The sequence below is a fragment of the Carettochelys insculpta genome, chromosome 4, assembly GCF_033958435.1.
Source record: "Carettochelys insculpta isolate YL-2023 chromosome 4, ASM3395843v1, whole genome shotgun sequence".
NCBI classification, from domain to species: Eukaryota; Metazoa; Chordata; order Testudines; family Carettochelyidae; genus Carettochelys; species Carettochelys insculpta.
The window spans coordinates 139,107,814-139,129,393 of record NC_134140.1 but is presented as its reverse complement, the minus strand read 5'-3'; the positions used below and the strand labels follow the sequence as shown (position 1 = coordinate 139,129,393).

The following is a 21,580-nucleotide window of genomic DNA, read 5'->3' as shown; positions in this document are numbered from 1 at the left end:
CTCACAGTGGGTAGTATTAAAATATCTGAAAATGATGCCAGGATTGGCTGTGTGTTACTCCAAAGCCTAGAAGACTCAATGTGAAGCAATGGAAGCAGCTACACGCAGGGTTGAGAATTTGTTTTTTCAGTATAATTACCAGATTCAATCAGCCCTGGTACATGTAGTCTGTTGCCATCCTATTTTAAAGTTCTAAACTTTTTTTTCTTTTTCAAAACCCTTCACATCTTTCTGAATTACATCTTTTTAGCCACTTGTGTTTAAAATAGAGGATTTTGAAAGCATGTAGGTGCTAGGGCTACCCAGATTTAGAGGTGTCACAGAATGGAAATAATTCTGATCTGTGAACTGTAATGTTTACCCTACCAAAAGGTTGGCCACTAACACACACTCTTTCCTCAGCACTTGAGATGTCAGAGAGCTACCTTTCAGTGCTGAACAGGTCACATGTGAAACTGTTTATATTTCCCTTTCAGATTCCCATATTCAGTACCCTCCCCTTGGACAGGCACTGCAGGTTTTCTTAAAAAAACAATTCTTAGCCCCTGCCTTCAAACACTCCACAGTTTCCCTCACCCTTTCCTATGATTCTCACATGGCTTGCTCTGTTTTGAACAGTTGTTTAATTTTCTTTCAGTACAGAAGGAATATACAGTAAATTCTAATATCTGGCATCCACAGGACAAGAGGTTGCCAAATAATCAAATATTCTGGATAACTGAGTACCCACACTGGGTGAGAGAGCAGAGGATCCTGTTGGTCACACTCAGAGGCAGCATGGAGAGGACACAGGGCAGCACTGAGAGACCTGGCCCTCTCCCCTGGGGGCAGGGTGTTGCTCTTCCTCCATGTGCACAAACCTCAGCCCTGATGCTGCTTCTTTGCACTCTCAGCTGGTGTTCATTGCCTGGCTGAGAGTCACGCTGGTTAACTAAATACCAGTTAAACAAGTAGTAGCATCCTTCAGTCTACGTAGACTATGAATTGCGCCCTTTGTAGTTCCATTTGGGATTACCATTTGCAGCATCGAATGTGACTGTGAAGGCCCACATGAGAGTGACAATCCTTGCTGCATCTGTTGCATGTGTCATGGGTGTCTGGCAGGTCCTTACTGTGCTTTCTGTGGGCTTGCTTCTCCTCTGCTAGCTGTCTGATCCTCATCTCACCCTTCTGAAGGCCCTTGTGTAGTTCCTGCCTCCATCTGCTGCTATCGTCTGCCAGCTCCTCCCAGCTGTCCGGCTCGATGTCTACCTCCCTGAGGTCCCTCTTGCAAACATCTTTGTAGTGCAACTGGGGGAATCCGGGAGGTCTTTTGCCAGAGGCTAGCTCACCATACAGGATGTCTTTTGGGTTAAACAAGTTACTGTATAATTAGGCTATTGCTCTCCCTTTGGAAATAATGCCTACCACCATGCAAAGAAGAGATACGGGCAGGTTTCAGCCTACAAACAGCTCTACTGACATAGTAACAAAAAGGTTTTTCTCTCAGCCTATAAGTGTATCAAATTGTTATTCCACACAACCTATTTTCCATACAGACAATTCTGTTAATATTAGATATAGTTAAATACATGGGGCATAGCGCTGGGAGAAACTGCCTTCCACTGTTAGCACCTACCTAGGTTTACACATTGGTACTTACAAGTCTATTCACAGATTTAACTACATTTCATGCCCATCCTGATGAACTGCTGTATAAACTGATCTATAGTAGAAATCCTCTTTATATCTTGAAAATAAGTTTAAATGGCTGGATTGTATGGAAGCATGTTTAGTGAAATACCAAATTTCACTGAGCCAACCTTTAAAGCAGTGAGTTGCCAATGTATATGAAAAGAAGGGTCTTGTCAATGCAATCCACTCTCACTCAGATCACTAGTTATCTGAGTTACATGCAGTTATCACTATTCACGGCCCTCCTACTGGAGCACAGAAACTAAACTTATGAAAGTGAAAGAACTAGAAATAGCCACATTCAGGAAATGCATTATTTTGTAGCATGAAGGCTGGCTATTTGCTGACTAAAAGGCACACTGCACACACAGTCTAACCATAACACCAACTCCAATTGCTTAAAAAAAGAGCAGATTCAGTTCCACGGAGAAAGGCACTCAAATGTTCACTGGTATTTTCACCCATGACTGGATGGCATATCCCATCAGAGCTGAGGTTTTACCATACAAACTCAGGGGATAATCTCCAGAAGCAGGCTCTGTTGGTGGTTTCATATTGCATGAGCTGGCTTAAATATATAGCAAACGTCTCCTGTCACTCTGCAGAAGAGCAACTCACAAGAGCTTGCATTGCTGTCAATGCCTTTCAGAAAACTAGTTAATGTTTTTGGCAATGCTTTTATTACAACTCAATTTTGTTCTGCAAGTTAATGTGAGAAAGTTACGGCATCTTTCAAGTGAACCCAAAAGAATCTGTTTAGCATGATTATTCTCTTAGGCTGTGGCTAGACTATTGTTGCTGTTTCGGGATACAAATCTATATATTTCAGGATACAACTCTGGGGCGAAATGCAGTACTATTCTAAGTGCTGTATTCCGTTTCCACTCCCCCTCATCAGGAGAGGGATAGCAGAAAACTCAAAGCAGCCACTTATTTTGAACCTCAATGCCATTTGGACAGCACCAAGTTTGAAATAAGGTAGTGTGAAATAATTTATGCAAATTGCACAAATTATTTCAAGCTACGGCTACAGTCTAGACGCAGCCTAAAGGATAAGACTGGTGAGCCTTTTACACTGACTCAGGCATACCAAAGAGCCTTACAGTGGGTGTACAATGAGCCAGGTCCAGCCTCCTGAAAGATTTAACCAAGTGAGGGATTTTTAGCATCACTTACACAAAGCTTTAACCTCCTTGCGCTGCCCTTACTTTTGCTGAAACTTGGGACAACTCATTATGGTCAAAGATTGCGTATTTATATCATAAATCCAGGAGAACTGGTTGAATGAGGAGCATCCCTTGATTTAGTACCTCCTCCCCAACCAAGAGATTCCTGAAAGATTAACCAGCATTATGAATATTCAATTCACCGCCTCATTAGTAGTCTTCTAAATGGCCATTAGCATGGCTATTTCGAAGATTTGTGCCGGTGTAGACACACCCATGGAGATCTACACATCTCACAGAACTGGAAGAGGCCTTCAGAGGTCATCGAGTCCAGTCCCCTGCACTCACAGCAGGACCTACCACCATCCCTAACAGACTTCTTTTAAAATCTATTTACCGCAGATCCCTAAATGGCCTCCTCAAGGATTGAGCTCACAACCTGGGTACAGCAGGCCAGTGCTCAAATCACTGAACAATCCCTCTTCCATATATGGGGTTAGTGATTTTCTTGAATTCTGAATTTTAACCTTCAGCACTGATGAGTAGCATCTACTGAGGGAATAATTCAGTTAGCCAGCATTCACTTCCATATCCAAGGAACTAAGAGAAGACTTCACTAAGATTCAGGAGAGTGTGTCATGAAGATATTTAAAGAGCTGGAAAAATTGGAAAATATATCAACATTAAAAAAAAAACTGCCCACTTTAATCTCCAGTAATGCTTGGTTGAGTGGGGAGGGAGGAGGGTTAATATGGTATGTAGGACTGCAGTCACTTTGCAATATCAACATTACAACTCATGAGAGTCTGAAATTTGACTTACTATTTTGCAATTAAAGTTGAACATACAAACAGTCAGTTAACTGCCATTTATGAGATAAAATTATAAAGTCAGTGCTCTAAATAAGTTTTCTTCCTAGACTGACCCACAACGAGAAGCACCATAAGTCTCCAAAAGGTTTACTTTAGCCGGTGGAAAGTTAAAAAATAATCAATCCTTTATTTTTCCTGAATGGCGAATACTTCCTGAGAATAGCCACTGTTTCTAGTGCACTTGATATATTATATAAACAAAGAAGAGAAGACAACAGTGTCACTCAACAGCTTCGCTTGGAAAAAAAAAAGAGTTCTAGAAGCAACATTTCTGAAATACAAGTAGTGACAGAAAATGGTTGAATGAAAGAGCAATTCCTTCCCATGCAAAGTAGATAAATCAGATATTTGTGTGTTTTACCTTCTCCCTCCAAAAGAAGCTTATCTGATTTAGTGTTTCCATCCTCAAGACCCCAGTATCAACCCCAAGCTCAAAATAAATGCTGTCTCCTGCCAACAACAGAGAGATAACAACAAGTCGCCTTCCCTTCTACTTTTATTTTCACTTTCAGATAAAAACAAGACATTGATCTTTTAAAAGAAAATAATGCATTCATTTGCGATTATAAAGTGCATTTTTCACCTTGAACTTTGTGTACAAAAACACTTTAAAAAAAAAAGAAATGTGCAAAAAGGGCTTAACAAGGCACTTTTGGCATAAAACAAGGACAGCAAGCTTCCATTCAGTAGTCACTATGGCCAAAGAAAAGTTTGAAGAGGAAAGCTCCAAGAACTTACTTAAAAAAAAGAATCATCATTGGTCATAGTTAGTTCCCAGTACAATACTTACACACCAATGCACAAGGCACAACATTCACAGCTTTTTCCTGTGCTCTGTGGTACGTATTGCTTCCATTACCTGGTATACATGGGTACCTTTGCTGTGCCATCACAAGCGGGAATAAAAACTCACCACCACCAGTGGAACTAGAGACTCCCACATCACTGTTGCATTTTAAAGGTGTTATGATTAGGACCTGAAGGCGTGTTAGATTATGCAAGGCTTACATTACAGCTTGCATCACTTACGCTAGATTTTTGGAGTATATTGGCTAAAATATTCTAGCACTGTATCTTTACATCCTAGCCAAGTTAAAACCGTGGCTCATTCGCTGCCCAGGTTTTGAAATCAAAAAAACTATTTCAGGCCAAACTTGGATATGTCCCTCATAAAGCAGCTGTCTTTTGGAAGACTTTATTCAATGTATCAAACCCAAATTCAGGAAACAAACTTTTCAAATTAGTGAATGAAGCCTGTGTAATCCATGTTCTCTCTCTCTCTCTCTCTCTCTCACACACAGTGTCAATTACATGCCTGAAATTAGTGACTGAATACAGTAATGCTTTCCATAGCCCAATACACTGATGCAAAGCTCACGAGCTATGCATTCTTCCTGTAAGTCATTGTTCTTCCTTAAACGTCTAATAGAAGCTTAGATACATCAGCCCCCAAAATTATAGGACAGGACAGCATAGATATATTTTGTATTGAAGTCACCAGAATTAAAGGAGTGATTTAAAGAAAAAAATTTTTTTTAACTTTGGAAAATACCATAGCCGTTTGCTTTTCCCACTATAAATAATGGGTATGTGCCAAAAATATATGAAGTTTATATTGTAGAAAAATAGTCTATCTTGAAACACTAAACCCTATTTGAATTATTCCATTTTAGTACATGAAATATATTATTCTGATACAATAACAAGACATTAGCTTACTGACTGCAGTGAATAATTTAAATACATTTGCTGTGGCTGTACCTCAAATGGCTGTTCTTTGCAATTCATCTCATCTCCAAAACAAGCCCGTACAACTTTCCGTCTACAGCAACAGATCTTCCTCTTCAACAACAAAAACAATGATAGCATCCCATGCCTTGAGAGTTCAGTTTTACAGTTTGGGGGTAAAATTAACGTTTTCTTGAGCAGAACCACATTTTGTATGGAAACAGTACTTAAAGGCCCATCTGTGCACTTACAAAATTAAAATTGTGACAGTGGCGATAATATCAATGCAAGATAGAGATGTGATGGCTCAGTGTGTAATTTCAGTGCAACTCTGTTGTTCTACCAATCTAAGTGAACCCACCCTAGTATGAACACAGTGAACAAAAGCTACACATCCATTCTAGTGAGACAAGTTTTAGAAAAAACAGAACTGATGTGGATCAATACAAACTTCCAGAACTTCTAAAAAGCTAGCGGTAACATTTCAGAAACCATTGCAAGTCAAGCCACTGCTGTGACATCATACAAGAAAAATGTTCAGAGGCACTCACACCGCACTAACAACATTCTCCAGAATGAACTGTCTTCGTAGGACACGTTGAGCAGCAGCAGTGAGGTCTTTTATCACATTTCAAACCCACTACCAAAACAAAAAATCATGAATATGCAATGTACTTACTGTCCATGCAGACTTCTGCATGAACCCTTTGGCACCAGGTTTCCTAACAGAATGAAAGCTTATTTTACATTAGCACTAGAAGCAGGAGCTTCTGCACTCCCCAGGCACAGTAAGGCAGTTAACAGAGACATAAATTGAAAGCAGAATGGTGTTCTTTCCTGCAAGATTAGAAATTTTAAAAATTCTTCATTATTACTGCTCAAAAACTTTGAGGTGCTAGGGCAGCTGGAAGACCTTTTAGGCATATTAAATGGTAAAGAGCTCTTCCCATCTATTAAAATCGTTTTTAAAAACATCTGATTAATAAAAGGATTTAACCCAAAACTACAAGGATACTACACAGTTCTAAAGAGAAAAAAAATCAACTCCTCATAATGGGCAATTCCTAAGAATTTATATTTAAAAAAAAAAATTGTACAGATGAACTGGTGAGTGAGTGTACCAGTGTCTTCCTATAAATGTAGGTATCTCTTAATATGGCAGGAAGCAAAGCTTCTAGTCATGGTTACCCCATCATTTCTAGAAATCTCCTCCATCTGCAACCAAAAGGATCCAACACCATAACAAGATCAGTGAGGAAAGGGACATTCACACCCCTCTCTTGTCATGAGCAAGATAGTTAGGTTTCATATCTGCTGTCAAGTAGAAAATTATCTGTCAAATAGTCTTGTAGCAAATCCAATTTGCATAGCGCCACAGAAATGGGAAAACAGTTTAAGAGAGCCTCCCTCTAAGATCCTGATGCCCTTAACCACCCTAATGTGCAACACAGGATCAAGACACTACTACATACCTATGTGAACAAGGCAAGAACTGAAGTAGTAAGTGTTTAACTGGAGGAGATTAGCAGCCTTATACAGAAGAGGACTAGCAGCATTAGACACTCTAGTGAGGTCTACCATTCTGTCCAACCACTTTCAAGCACTGAAATTGGGGGTGGGGAGGTGTCACTATCATGATGCAAAAGACACTTGTTTAAGCCAGTACTAAAACCGCTTGTGATCGCTGAATGTCACACTCAGTGCTCTCCCCTGACAGGTCTTTGCAGGGCCATATAAAGTGTTATTTATCCAGCCCATTGGCAAACTTCACATTGAAGCCAATTCCCAAGGTTGCAGCAGGCACAGAAACTGTGAGTGAATCAAGACTCAGTTCCTCCGTTAGTAGTAAGGCCCTAGCTTTTCATACCCTGAATAGCTAGGCCATTCAGGAAATAAGCCGTAGGAACACCTCGGACTTCCAAACTGGTCAAAGGCAATGCCATAACCAGGTCCAACCTGAGGCTGCGACACTTCCCGAGCAGATTTCAATTCAGATTGTATGATCCTGTAATTCAGGCCTCTGTTGCTGTCCCAAAAAGCTTTCCCATCACACTCATAATAGACTGCAAACTCAATTCTTTCATGGGATTGGATTCTCTCTGGCAAGCAGATGTCAAAGGAAAACGTGTCTTTGTCTGAACCCGCATAAGTGTCCTTGACATATTGGCATGGATAGTCTGTGAAACTTTTCCAAGTGTCAAATGTCATCCTTATTCTCACAGTCTTCTCAAAAGCAAGATTTTTAACCTTCACTGTGCCCACAATTGCTTTATCCTTTAGCATGCAGTTTTCCAAGCAGACAAAATCTGTCTGAAGGCGATTTCTGAAGTCCAAGTAGTCTGCAGAAGGTTGTACAAAATCCAAGACAAAGTTGTCTCTCTCTACCGTTGTCAGGCCCACAATATTGTCTATTAACTCCGTGATATTGAATGGAATATCTAGTGGATCATCAAACTCCGAGAACACTTTAACCATGGTCAGAGCCAAGCCTCTGCTGTCAGCAAAGGAAACCCTCTTTTTCACCCTATTTCCCCGGAGAGATGCTGCTGCCTCTCCAGGTTCGATGAACTCAGCCTTGCTGTTCTGAATGCAGGGGCGTAATGGTTTGTTTGGTTTTGGAGCTATTTTACAACCAGACCTCTCTCTTCTCAATGGTGGAGAACACAGATACAGCTGCATGGCTATGTCCACGGCCATTGCTGGTTTAGAAGTAAAGTAATCCAGTATTCTGAAAGAAGGAGGACGAAAAAAGATCAGTTATCGTTACATAATTATATGGTCAAATGGAGCATAAGCAAGCAACAAAATCTTTATTTTGCTGTGACATGATGTCTCTTAAATTTACTGTTTGCCACAGAGTCAGCTGCTGAACAATTTTGTACTGAACCATACCTTCTCTTCCCTCCCTCCATAACGTATGATCACCAATGACAAAGCACAGAGAAAGGAAAAGAGTAAACTGGGGTTTTATATTGCATTTCCTCCATTCTAACTGTAGAAACCATTTTGTTTGTTAAATACAGTGCCAAAACCACCCATTTTCACATGGTTTAAAGTTGTAGGACCGTCAGTAAAAGTGTCTCTGCTACTGTGTTCCTAATTAAGGCAGGCTGCAAAATATTAAACCTAAAGTATAGTGCTTTACTTTTCCCTCCCACTTCTTTTAATGGCTTTGCTCTATTACAGTTAAAGGAAGATTGGAAGTTAACTGTAAAATTTCAGCAGTTTCAAAAACTTAAATATGATTAAATATCTGCTCTGGGTTGCTCCCCCAGCAAAGTCTCCTTTTCACACTTCATTGGACAGATGTAGCTTCCTTTAAATGCAGAAACAGGAACTGCATATTTCATCAGTACTAGTAGTACAGAACTTCATGACTTTGGAGAGCGAAAGGGACGAAAGCCACAGCAAAACCACAGACACTAAATTTTATGGTAACATAATTGCCACAAGAAATGATAACGTTTGGTGTCATCTCATCATGATTCCCTCTTCTGGCATGATTTTGAGCAACATGAGTGTCCTCACGAACACTAGGGTTAGAGATCAATGTCTTACACAACAATACTCAATACTCAACAATACTCAAATTTACATCTACTGCCCCTGAGGTGCTGTCAAAAGGATAATATGAATATGATTCTAAAAGAGGGGTTAGCAACCCCCAGCACAGGTGCCAAGAGTGGCACACAAGCCAATATTCATCAGCACACGAGGTGGGAGTTCAACACTTCCCTACCTCCCCCAACATGCAGGAGGGGCAAAAAGATCTGCAGGTGCCACTCTATTCCCACAGGCACACACTGGGGTCAACAGAACTGCCGTGGAAAATCAGGGATGTGCAAGCCCTGCCTCTGAGCTGGCTGATGGAGGGGCGGGCCAGGCTGCAGGTATGGGGCTGGTACAGAGCTGCAAGGCATTTGGGAGGGTAGCCCCCAGCTACTACAAACAAACAGCAGCAACCACCCTCTTTCCCCCAACTGGAAACATCTGTACGCTGACAGCCTATGACCTAAAGTTGAATGGCATATGTACTGGCAAGAATCCAACGTACCAAAGATGAACTGACTGTACTCCAAGCCATGAAAAGCATGGCACAGCCCACTGATTTTATTTAACATGTGATTTAAAACTAAGAACTTTTCCTTTAATTAAAAAAAAATCTTTCAATGACTCCTCTCATCACTCTCAGTGATGAAATCTATGGGCCAATCTCTAAATGGGACTGCAACATCTCAGTAACAGGTGGCTGAAGAGCACTAGGGATAAATGAGAGATCAAGGTTGCCAAGAGCTATTTTTGACCAGAAACTTAGTACCTTACAACTACAATACTTAGGACAAAGAACTATGCTGTAAGTCTTTATGGAAAATGTCTGCTCTTCTTCAGAACTTCATTAAAATGTTTCTTCTGTAAATAGCATTCAACAAGAACTTCTATTTATTCAAAATTTGTGTCAAGACCTCAGTACATAAGTGCATTTCAGCAACTAGCTCCATCTCTGTTTCCTCATGATATCCTTTACGCAGCTCAAATCCAAATAAAGCAAGCATTCCCAGCCTACAGGTCACCATTAGATTTGGTAAGGGTCACTGGCTGGGTGGCTCCAAACAGCATGTGGCTCTTTAAGGAGCCATCTGTGGCTCTGGGTGCTGCTGCCTGACTCCTCCTCCACCTCCCAGACCCTGCCCTGCTGCACTGAAATGGAACTCAATTTAATTGGTTTATTGGCCAGCAGGGGAGATCCAGCCATGAAACCAATTAAATTGAGTCCCATTTCAGTGCGAAAGGGCAGGGAACTGCCCATGCTGCAGGTAGGAGAATGGAATAGGAGGGCTGAGGGGAGCCGCACAGAAGAGGCAACAGCAGCCTGGCAAAGGAGCAGCAGGAGGCAGCAGCAGAGCTTGTGTGAGGCAGGTTGGGGGGATGTTTGGGGCTATGAGGGGTTTAAGCACCCTTCACCTTCTTCTCCCTGCCCCGCCCCACCCCACCCTGCAGTTTTAAATTGCCTTGGGTCACAAGGTCTTAGTGAATTTTCAAAATGGGTCACTATCTTGAAAAAGTTGGGTACCACTGAACTACAGTGTCCCAAGCATCACAGAGAAGCATTAAATCATCTGTGTTCCCTCTTTTGCTCAGCTGTAAATGGTCTTGCCAAGCCTCTACTCACAAAGCTATTGTTTGCATAGGTTATTCTATCCTGCAAACCAAGACAAACAAATATTCACAACTGCCTGTTATCTGGACCAGTTGCAGAAACATTACAGGGTCATGCTTATTACACTAAAACTGCTTACGTATTTGAGTACACTAATAATTGCAGCCTCAGAATCCTTGGCATTTTCTGGAAAATGGAGGATAGAACATCTTTTTACCCAATAACAAAGTCAATCCAAAAGCTGTTTTGGGACAGTCAGTCTACGATGTTTAGAAGTCAAACCTCCATGCATCCTTTTCAAGCCACTGAAAGTCAAAAGGCCAATTATACTGAACTGATTCCAATTTTTAGTTATAATTTTATAACTCAGATGTGAATTTTTGCTTTGGATCGTTCTCGCCTAAGGTCTCGAGAATGCTGGGTAGAAGTCTGTTAAACAACCCTAAAAGGAATGGGGAAGCTTTTCATGACTTACAGAAAAAGTTAATGAACTGCCTCAGGTTTTAAAACGATTGGATCTTTAAAAGCCATTTGGTAAATAGTTGTCACTGGAGATATGTCAAAGAACTCAGTACTGGAAGACACAGGAAGTGTTCAGCTATAAGAATGCATCATTACTGTACAAGTTAACTGCTAGTTCTCCTTTGAGTGGTCCCTGCGAATCCTCCACTCAGGTAACTCTGTAGCAGTACCCATTTGGTGGAGATGGGCATTGGAGTCTTATGTGGATGGAGGCAGGACCACATCTGCCAAAGCATAATGCTGTGTGAAGGTGTCATCTGAAAACCACATGTCCTATGTAAAAATGTCAACTAAGGGTAATTATTCAGGAAGGCCATTCCCCATGTGGAGTGAGCCATGATAGTCTGTGGCAGCTGTTTGCCTCTGAGTTGATATGCAGTATGTATGGAACCCACAATCCACTTGGATAGGCATTGTGCTGAAACAACTGTTCCTGCACAAGACCCCGACCACACCAAAAAGCATGTGTTCAATTTTCAGGTTGCTCTAGTTCTCTCAAGGTAGAATGCACCTTCCTGCCTTTCATCAAGAGTGAGTAATATAGCCTCCATAGGGGAGGCATGAAGTTTAGGAAAATAAGCAGGTAAGTAGATGGGTTGATTCATTTGTGAAAATCGGTTATAACTTTTGGCAGAAAGTTTGGATGAGGCCTGAGTATCACTTTGTCCCTGGTGAGAGGATGGTCTGCCATGAAGGCTGAAATTTTTGCTACCCTCCTTGCTGATGTTACTGCCACTATGAGAACCACCTTCACAGATAGGTATAGTGGCTCAAAGGGTAGCCTGGTGAGTGTATCTAGAAAGTTTTACTTTATTTTGCTACCTTTGATTTACTTGTTTACAAACTGCTATTTGCGTGCTTTGCCAGGAGCCCCCTCTGACGAGCCAGTCATCCCAGTATGAGAAGGTGCATACTTTCTGTTTGTGCAGATGAGTTGCCACTACTGCCAGCACCTTGGAGAATACCCGGGGTACAGTGGAGAGGCCAAAGGGAAGTACAATGTACTGGAAGTGTTGCCCACTCACCATAAAACTGAGGTATTTCCTGTATGCAGGCTGGATGGTCACACGGAAATATGCATCCTGAAGGTCTTGAGTGGCCAGCCAGTTGTGGTACTGCAGTTGTGAACGCTTTATCTTCCCAAATAGGCAAAACAGGTGCACATGCTGATGGGGGCAGGTGTTGGGCTTTGATATATCCACTATTTTGTGAGTAGCAGGGCACACTGTGTTAGCAATGCAACAATTTTAGATTTTTGAGCCACATTAGACTTAGGCTTGCCCAGCTATGTGGGCACTGAAAGTCAGATCTTGAGACCTCTGGAGTGTGCTAGCGTAGCAGTCCCAGAAATTTCTTGTCTGGAGCCCTCACAGGGACAGAACAGGCTTGCAGTTGTGGGGTCACCTCTCTTGGGTGAGGGGGACTCCCTCTTAGCATTTACATTTACATTCTTAGAGGTTGCAGAGCTCGCAGCTAGAACAGCAGGAGCTGCATTATCTAACATCCCCGTATCTATGGTATAAGTGGGATGCACAGAAAAAAAAAAAACAGAAATTAATCAGTGAAACTCTGGAAGTGAAATAGCTACTTTATTGTAAGTATGATTCTTTTTTGTTTCCGTTTTGTACAGGGACCTGAATGCCCAGCATGAAGGGTGGCTATGAAGTTTTTCAGAGAGTGCAAGGGCGCATCTTTGGACTCTGCAAGAGTTTTTGACCTTCCACCCTCATCTGATCCAACTTTGGGAAACCAGAAACACAGAGGCATGAGACTCTCCTCATAAACACTGCCACTGCTTGGGAACGTGCAGCAATGCCAGTAGACTCAAGGGAGAGCTGTAGGGTTGTCCTCACTATGAATGAGCCGTCATTAGTATTAGCTGTAAACTGTGCTCTTTTATGGATCTGAAATATATTCAATAAAGATAAACATTTGTTCAAATATGTGGTGTGTGTATACTGTCAGCAACACTGTATAATTTGATAGACAAAGCTGGAGGAAAGCAGAGAAGGCCTTTCTACTCATGCTATCAAGTCACTTACTCCTTATAAGAAGGAGCAGAGTTAGTTAAAATCTGTTTATCCCTCTGGTTGGTCACAACCACCAGGGAATTAGTAGGGGTGTGTATAAAGAGGAACTCTGCACCCCCTGCAAGGCAACATCTTTCCTGTCTGCTTTGTTGCCCACTGGCAAAATGGTGGCTGGTGTTTGCCACACTTGTTTAGCCAGATCCACAAGACAACGCCAGTTTTACTGACAGCATGGCATGGAGTACGATGGTGAGTTTATGTTGGGTATCAGGCTATGACATTAGTGGAATCTCTAGCACGTCACTCTTCTGAGTCAGTTTGAACTTCAGACACATGAAGTATGACTTGAAAAGGGCTGAGCAGCATGTTGACATTTTTACTGGTGCTGGAGGGTTCTGAGAGGAGCCCAGGGATCCCCACAGGACTAAGCGAGAGGCACAGACATAACAGGTGGTTGCCATTGGCCAGGGAGCCACTGAGGCATCATCGATCGTGGTTGACATGTCCCTTTGCTAGGGGAGGGACACAGACAAGAACGTTTAATAGAGACACCACTTCCTCCTCATTGTATAGGGTGGGTGCAGGGTCTGTCATGTTTGATGGATACAGCTTTGTCAGTGATGGAGAGGCATCAGTACCAAACAAAGTGGAAGGTATTGTGGTTGCCCTTAACTGGTCTCAGGAGGCAAAAGGCTTGAGACACACATAGGCGGCAAGAAGTACTGCAGCTGCAGACGCTTACCTTGTCATTCTGTGGGATAAGTGTACACACTGATGTGGGCAAGCATGGGGCTCTGTTCAACCTGCTATTTTTGCCAGTGGCAAAGCACAGTGTCTGTGCCCACAAAGGCGCGGCTTTAGATTTTTGAGCCTCATTTGGCTTAGGCTTGCCTGTCTGCTTGTTTGAGTCTTACAGACAGGTCTTGCGACTCTTGGGGTGCAGTAGGAGATGGCAGCCCCAGCAAGCTCTTGTCCAGCGTCCCACAGGGAAACAGAGCCAGCTTGGTTATCATGGGACAGCTCTCTTTTGGAGGAGGGGGATTCCCTGTTAGCATCTGCATTCACTCTCTTACCTGGATTAGAAGATGCAGTGGTACCAGATAGAGTAGCAGCACCTGCTTTATCTCACATAGCTGTACGAATAATGTAAAAGGTATGCAGGGAAAACAGAGAAGCAGTAAAGCGCTGACACAAAATAACTGCTATGCTGTGTAAACACTGAGACAGAAATAGGGTTCACTCAAGAACACCTCATGTGCTCAGCGACCCCTCTCCCACCAGGTCCCTTCAGGCAAATAAAAGGCTCTAGCCTGTAAAGATAGGCAGACCTGAGAGCAGTAAAGTATATGCAGCAGCAGCTGCAATAAGGCTGAAGTAAACAGAGGGGTGGGGATTGAGGGGCCCAGTCTGAGGCTGTCTCCTCAGGTAAAGGAAAGAAAATGAAAACAAAAATGTGTATAGCACTGCTCAGCATTGCAGTAGCAAGCAGTGGTATAAAAGCCCTGTAGTCAGCCACTGTAGGCTTGGGCTTCTCAGAATCCTTAGGCATGCTGGCCAGGTCATTAGACCCTTCAGGAGGTGTTGAACATTTCCCTGGTAAGTGCTTGTCCAGAGCCCCAGCCCTTTATTTATACAAAGGGGATTCCCTGTTAGCTGCTGAATATGCTCTCCTCTGTTTCAAAGGGACAGAGGTGGTGTCTGAGGCAGGAAGCGCTGCCTTGCCCAACAGCACTATTGATGATAATGGCAGTGGGAATGCAGGGTGACCAGGATCTGATGCTGGTCTGAGGGAGCACTTGAGGGAAACCAGTTTGATGAAAAGACCCCAAGCTCTCTTAGCTCCAGCTGTCCATTGCCAAGTGACAGTAAACTGTGCTGTGCTGTGCTTGCCAGGCAATATAAGCAGAGAGAAAATGTTTGCCTAAGGCGCAGTTGGCAATCTTGAAGAAAAAAGTGTTTGAGAGAAAAAAAACTGCTGTGCTGCATAAAATGACGAGACAAAAATCGGGCTCACTTGAACAGCCCATGTGCTCAGTGACCCTCCCTTCAGGTGAATACAAAGGCTCTAGTCTGGTAAAATAGACAGGCAAGAGTTGTAAGATATCTGCAGCACAAGCAACTATTAGCCTGAGTTAAAACAGAAAGGCTGTGTCCACACTTGCAATACTCTTTCGAAAGAGGTATGCAAGTGAGGGAATCAAAAACTCAAATGACAGCAGATTTGCATATCTGGCATCTCATTTGCCTATTCTTATTTCAAAATAGCTTCTTTCGAAAGAAGAAAACCAGTGTAGACACTACTCTTTTGAAAGTAAACCCCACCTTCGAAAGAATCCTTCTTCCCTTTTTTACGGGAAGAAGGATTCTTTTGAAGATGGGGTTTACTTTCGAAAGAGCAGTGTCTACACTGGTTTTGTTCTTTTGAAAGAAACTATTTTGAAGTTATATGCAAATGAGGCACCACATATGCAAATATGTACCTTATTTGCATTTTTATTTCCCTCATTTGCATACCTCTTTCAAAAGAGGAATGCAAGTGTAGACACAGCCAAAGAGTGGCGGGGGGGAAGAGTTTGAGGGGACCGGTGTGAAGTGGTCCTCTGAGGTGAAAAGAGAGAAACAATGACTGAAAGGAATGGGGAATGTTAATGTACCCCTGCACTGTGGAGCATGGTGAACACCTACCGTTCCTGTGTCAGACTGAGGAGATTTCAGTAGGTGCCGCATCTTATGCAGCGCTTTTCTGTGTTGTGGTGTCAGTTTTCTGGCACAGAGCAGAGTTGGCAGGAGCTGGTGGTGCAGGCATACATAGCTTTTCCAAAGCTGATGCCTCAATACTGCCAACTGATATTGCTCGCTTGGACTCTGACTCATTTCTTCTGAGGCAGACCTGCCTTTCCTCATGACACCAGATACTGATGGCACTAGGGAACTCAAGGCTTTGGGCAGCACTGATGGAGAGCATGCCAGTGAAGCCTTTGCGGCTTGAGAGCCTTTGTGAGGTGACAGAACTGCCCTATCAGAGGACTTTTGCTGCACCTGCATCTGCTCTGGTTTGTCCCTGAATAATAGAGACTTTTCCCAGACCACTGCCTTGAGTTGCGCCTTGCTGACATGTTCTGGTAAGGAGGGCACGTGTTCGTTGAGTGTGACTCTCCCAGAGATTCTACACAGGAGGTATGCCCATTAAAAATGGGCACAGAGTCTCTATATGAGTCGCAGTTCTTCATTCCAGGACAACCCAGCACATTGAAAGAAGAAAAAAAGCCATTGCTGTGGCACCGAGGCTGCCGCTGCATTTTTTCATAAATAGGATAAAAAAGGTAGAACTATTAAATCTATGAGGTAAAGGGTAAAGCTAACTATGAACCTCTAATTCTTTTTCTGAGACAAGAAAAGCTGCTTTGAACTTCGTCTTCAGCCTGGGACAGTTGAAAAGGAACTGATGAGGGCTGCACTGCACGCACACTCCAACAAAGCCATAGCAGCTCGAGACTCTGAGTGCAAAGATGTGGCATGGGGAGGTGGGGCCACTACTCTGAAAAACTTTATGATCTGTGGCACTGGGACGCAGAGAGACATAAGCTGAGCACCCACAGGAACCACTCAAAGGAGAGTAATTCTTTATGGGGAGCCACTCCAAGTACTGGGTAAGTGGCCAAGGCTGAACTCTTCTATGATATTAATGGAGGACTGTGGGGTCTGAGACGGAGTTTGAAAGATGAGGTTATGATCAGGAGGAGGGGGTGCAGTGTCTATTAGGGGTATGGGTGCAGGCTCTGGCTGGGAGACACTTACTTTTGTGGCTATCAACCAGGTGCCTCGCAAGACCCTCAGGCAGACTCCCTGCCTACTATGCACCTGCAAGCTGCTCAAAATGGCTGGCTGCAGGGGTCCATGTGTGTCTCAAAGCACCAAACCACCACATGCCCCTTGGTATGGGGAAGGCCTCTGCGTGCTGCATGTGCCACTAGCATGGCCCAGGCAATGCCCAATGACTGGTTAGTGGCCACTGAGTGCTGCAATATTATGCTAGAGGCAGGAGCAGTATGTGAAGCCCACTCCCCCGGAGGGCACAGCACACAGAGACCACATGGCCTCTGCAGCAGGCCACTTAGAGCAACTTGTAGGGGCACAGCAGGCAGGGAGGCTGCTGAAGTGCTGGACCAATGAATAGCGGCAGATTGGATCCAGTGGTTTGGCAGGCTGAATATGGCCCACCTCTACCCTACCCCTGAGTTAATGACTTGTAGGTGAGCAACGGTACAAGGCATGCCCCTCCTCACGAGAAACCTGCAAACAGCAGGACAGCAAACAATGGCTGCATGTCATGCTAGGAACAGTGCATAACATGACGCCAGTAAAATAAGGCTCACAATGGCAAGTACTGAGCTCCAAGTACTTCATGACAAGAGACTATGTGGCCAAAAGAGGCTATAAATCCTACCACTATCAATGAATTCCTGACACACAGCAAAACAACCCTAAACTTTCATATGATGGAACAAACCAAAGTGAAGCAACCACGTGACTGTTAAGCCTACACACCCATGTAAATCCTCAAGAAAGGAAATACTGTAACAAGGGTATAGTCAGGGGGTACCCACAATGTCAACACCACTGCCAGGAAATTTCAACCTTGAACTGCTGCAGCGGAGAGAGACCATGCTGACAATACACACAGTATTCTCTGCTCCAGAGAACCCTCACTCTATTCCATGCCATCGCTTTTGCGCTTTTGGAATCTTTTACTGAAGGGGTGTGTCTAAGCTAGTTGAAACAGAAGCAGCAAAGTTTGAAAAATGACAATGAGGACACCACTTCTGTGAAGTAGGGAATCACTACAGGCTTTGTCTACACTACTGGCCATGTCGACAGAGCTGTTTCACTACAAGACAGGCAACATAGCTGCTGTTTGTTGGCTCTTTTGCCAACAAAATACTTTCACTCTGGAACAAGTGGCATTTGTGTTTCTGGTAGGAGAGCATGCCCACTGACAACCTTCTATTCAAACTGGCACTTGCTACGGCAAAACTTTGCCTTCTGGTGTTTCAGGGGAAGGATTGGCACATCTGACCAATTACTGGCAGTAGAGATATAGCCTTAGTTTCCACAGCTCTTACCACCCTGAAACAGGTATTTTAGTTACAGGTCATAAAGTACCAATGCTAACAAAAACAGTAAGTCAAATTCTAGGCAAAATAAATGGCGTCCCACATTCAGGTCAGTGACCTTCACCACAAGACTTTACAGGCATTGATTTTTAAAAGACAGGGATTTCAAATTATAGAGTCATGTCTACATTACAGACTTGAGAGGGCACAGCTGTACCAATGCAGCTGTGGTTCTGTAAGACTTCCCACACAGCTACTCTATGCTGGCAGATAATCTTCTACCAATATAGCACTGTCCACACCAGCACTTCTATCAGTGAAGCTTATACCCCCTGGAAGGGTATATTTTTCACACCCCTAAAAATTACATAAATTACAGCAACAAAAATGCTAGTATACACAGAGCCTTAAGCTGTGATTGTAGATGCTTCTCCTCCACTTTACCTAACCTAATGAGGACTCTCACATAAGAATCTAAGGCCATTCAAAGTCTGTAAAGGTTGTCACCACCTATACATAAGTGCACCCCACAAGTGAACAAAAAATTAGAGCAGATACTCTGGGTGTTCATGCATGCCTACCTGGAATGAGGTGGAAAGGGACAGGTATAGTCTAGAAAACCACAAGTCTTCCCACGGGCTTGAGGAGTAGCCTATTCAGAATGAGTAACAGTAGTGAAGCTTGGCAGGAACCAAAGTATCTGATCCCCGGGAAGCCAGCAGTAGTAATGACTGCACCTCCTGGTCAGCTGTAGATGATGACATACCATAGACCATCCATGACATCTGGGAACAATGACAACTCTAATGAGAGACAGAAGCTGCAAGCCATTCCCGCAAAAAGCACAGACCCTCAGCAAATTATCAGATTTCCAAATACTTCTTATTTACAGTGATGCCACACAAGACAAGGAACAAGGTGAAACCCTGCAAAGACACAACGTGCAATGGAAATCCAGTGCATTTTCAGACGCAGAGGCCCACAAAGTGAACCCCTTTAGATCCCACAGGAGATGTAACAATAAAGCATGAGAGAAGGTAAACTCTGCAACTCAAATATAAGTTACCCTTTCATCCCATCTTCTAACAACAATCAATACCAGGTGCATGTGAGAGAATGAAAAAAAGAAATAATCATCAAGTGACGTGGCACCCATTCCCAGCTACACTCATCCCTCCTTAAACGAGTACTTTACGTACAAGTACTCGCTGAAATGAGGGACACATATACCTACCTTTGTTCACTAGACAAGTGAACTCCCCCCACATAGGAGTCTTCCCCCCTTCCCTGCAGACCCAGTCTTCTGCAGCCTGAAGCCCCGCCAGCCCTGCAGACCCAAACTGCCACACCCTTAATGCCACCGCCCACCCCACAGACCCAACCACCAGGTTTCAACCCTCCCTGCTGTTCCTGGCCCCAAACTGCCACCAGCCTTTAACCCTCCCCAACTCTCCACCCCATCCCCCCGAAACCCAGGGTTCACTTACCTTTCAAAAGCAGCACCACATGCTGCCACTCCTTTGCCAAGTTACAAGCACTTGGAACGAATCAGAGACTCTTACATGTATTTTAATGAAAATTTAGTGTCCCTCTTATGAGTTTTCACCTATGAGCAGAAATTTGGGAACCAACTGTGCTGGTATAGCGACGCATGAGTGTACTGGCAAAGAGGCTAGGGACAACACCCCTGCCCAGCCTGACTAAACCACAAATGGGCCTATCCTGCATTAATTTATCTAGTTCATTTTTGAAATCTGTTATACCTGTCCCTGCTATAATCTTGGTCTTCACAAAACCTTACAGCAAAGTGTGCCAGAAGTTAACTGTGCAGCACTGTGTGAAGAAATAGTTCTTTTTGTTTGCTACTTACTCCTCATAATACAAGAACTAGAGGTCACAAAAATAAAATTAATAGGCCACAGGTTTAAAAGACTCTGTTTACTTAGTCCATGGTTGTTATGATTATATAGCTCTCAGTCATATTACCCCTTAACCATTTCTTCACAGTCTTTTTACTCTCTTCATAAGGAAGCTACTCCAACATATCATTCTGTTCCTGTTTGCTGCACTCTTTCCCATGCTAATAGATATTTTTGAGATGGTGAGGCCACATCTACATTAAGCCTTCAAGATATGGGTGTACCATGGAATTACATGGAAACTAACATATTGCCTTTATCTTATTATCTTTCCCTTAATGACACCCAGTGTTCTGTTAGACCATCAGTAATATAACCAGCAGCTAGCACATCAAATGGACGCCTGTTGCTAGAACCCACCTATATCTGAACCCAAATCAAAAGGGAAACAAAGAAGTCAACATCTGTCATAGACAGCATACATGTATATGACTCTGACCCAGTACAGGGGGCGGCACTAGATGATCTTTTCAGGCCCCTGCATTCCTACAGTTTTCGACATATGGGCAACTCGAGGAACGCCGAAATGGACCCAACACCCTTCCTAAAACCTGTCTGCTGTTGTGGGCTTGCATCTGCCAGCGCCAACTGTCCGCACACTGCAGACCACCTGCCTATGGCTTGGGGGCACCTCGGAAAAATCTCTCCGGGGGACTAGGCCCCCTCCAGGCAGCGACTGGAAAGCGCCCTGTCCTCCACCCCAAGCGCTGCTGGGGCATTACCACGGCCAGGCTCGCCACCTGCACCGGCAGAGCGGGGACCCCCCTTCGCGGCCGTCCCGGCTCTGCGAGCGCACGGCGGGGTTCAAAGCGGACACGGGGGGCATCGGCAGGCCCGAACTCCCCTGCCCGGCTTCAACGAGCCAGGCCCAGCCTCGTCCGTAGGTCCCGGGAGCCTTGCGGAGCCAGCCCGGGACAAGCGGCGAGGCTCGCAGCACGGCCGGGCCGCGCACCGCTCCGCGCTCAGCCTGCCCTGCTAGGGGCGGGGTCCCGGCGCGAAGCCCCACCGCAACACCCGGCGGGGACCGAAACGCGGACGCCCCCTCCCTCAGCGCCCTGTCCGCGCGCTCCCTACCTAGCACAGCTCGTGGACCCAGCGATGCGCCCGACGCGGCCCCGCTCCCCAAGCAGTCACCTGCCGCGGCCGACGAACTAGGCTAGCGGATGGCCGGCGCAGGCCGGGCCAATGGGGGCCACTGCAGGGGCGGGGCGCAGCCACGGCGCCGGGATAGGCTCGCGAGCTCCGAGCCAGATTCCGATCCATCAGCCAATGGAAGCGCGGCGAGCCCGAGAGCTCAGCCAATGGAAACGGGCCATACCCTCTCCTCCAGCCAATGGGAGAGGAGAATCCGCGTGAAGAGGCAGCAGCTCGCCACGTGAGCAAAAACGCAAGGTACA

At 44.4% G+C, this 21,580-nt stretch overlaps 1 protein-coding gene across 6 annotated transcripts; it reads right to left on the bottom strand.

The window, feature by feature from the left end:
- Nucleotides 1-7,270: 7,270 nt before the first annotated feature.
- PPP1R3B (protein phosphatase 1 regulatory subunit 3B) lies at nt 7,271-21,367 on the bottom strand. 6 transcript variants are annotated; one of them, XM_074993951.1, is made up of 3 exons: nt 21,258-21,364; nt 18,846-19,049; nt 7,271-8,168 (listed from the first exon to the last, which is right to left on the bottom strand). In XM_074993951.1, the coding sequence occupies exon 3, from the start codon at nt 8,135-8,137 to the stop codon at nt 7,280-7,282; it is 858 nt and encodes a 285-aa protein (XP_074850052.1). In that variant the 5' UTR covers nt 8,138-8,168; nt 18,846-19,049; nt 21,258-21,364; the 3' UTR covers nt 7,271-7,279. The 6 variants fall into 6 exon arrangements, 5 of the variants coding, with proteins under 5 accessions (XP_074850052.1, XP_074850054.1, XP_074850053.1 ...); XM_074993953.1 differs by having other exon boundaries at nt 21,318-21,342; XM_074993952.1 differs by lacking the exon at nt 21,258-21,364 and adding an exon at nt 19,752-20,253.
- Nucleotides 21,368-21,580: the final 213 nt, after the last annotated feature.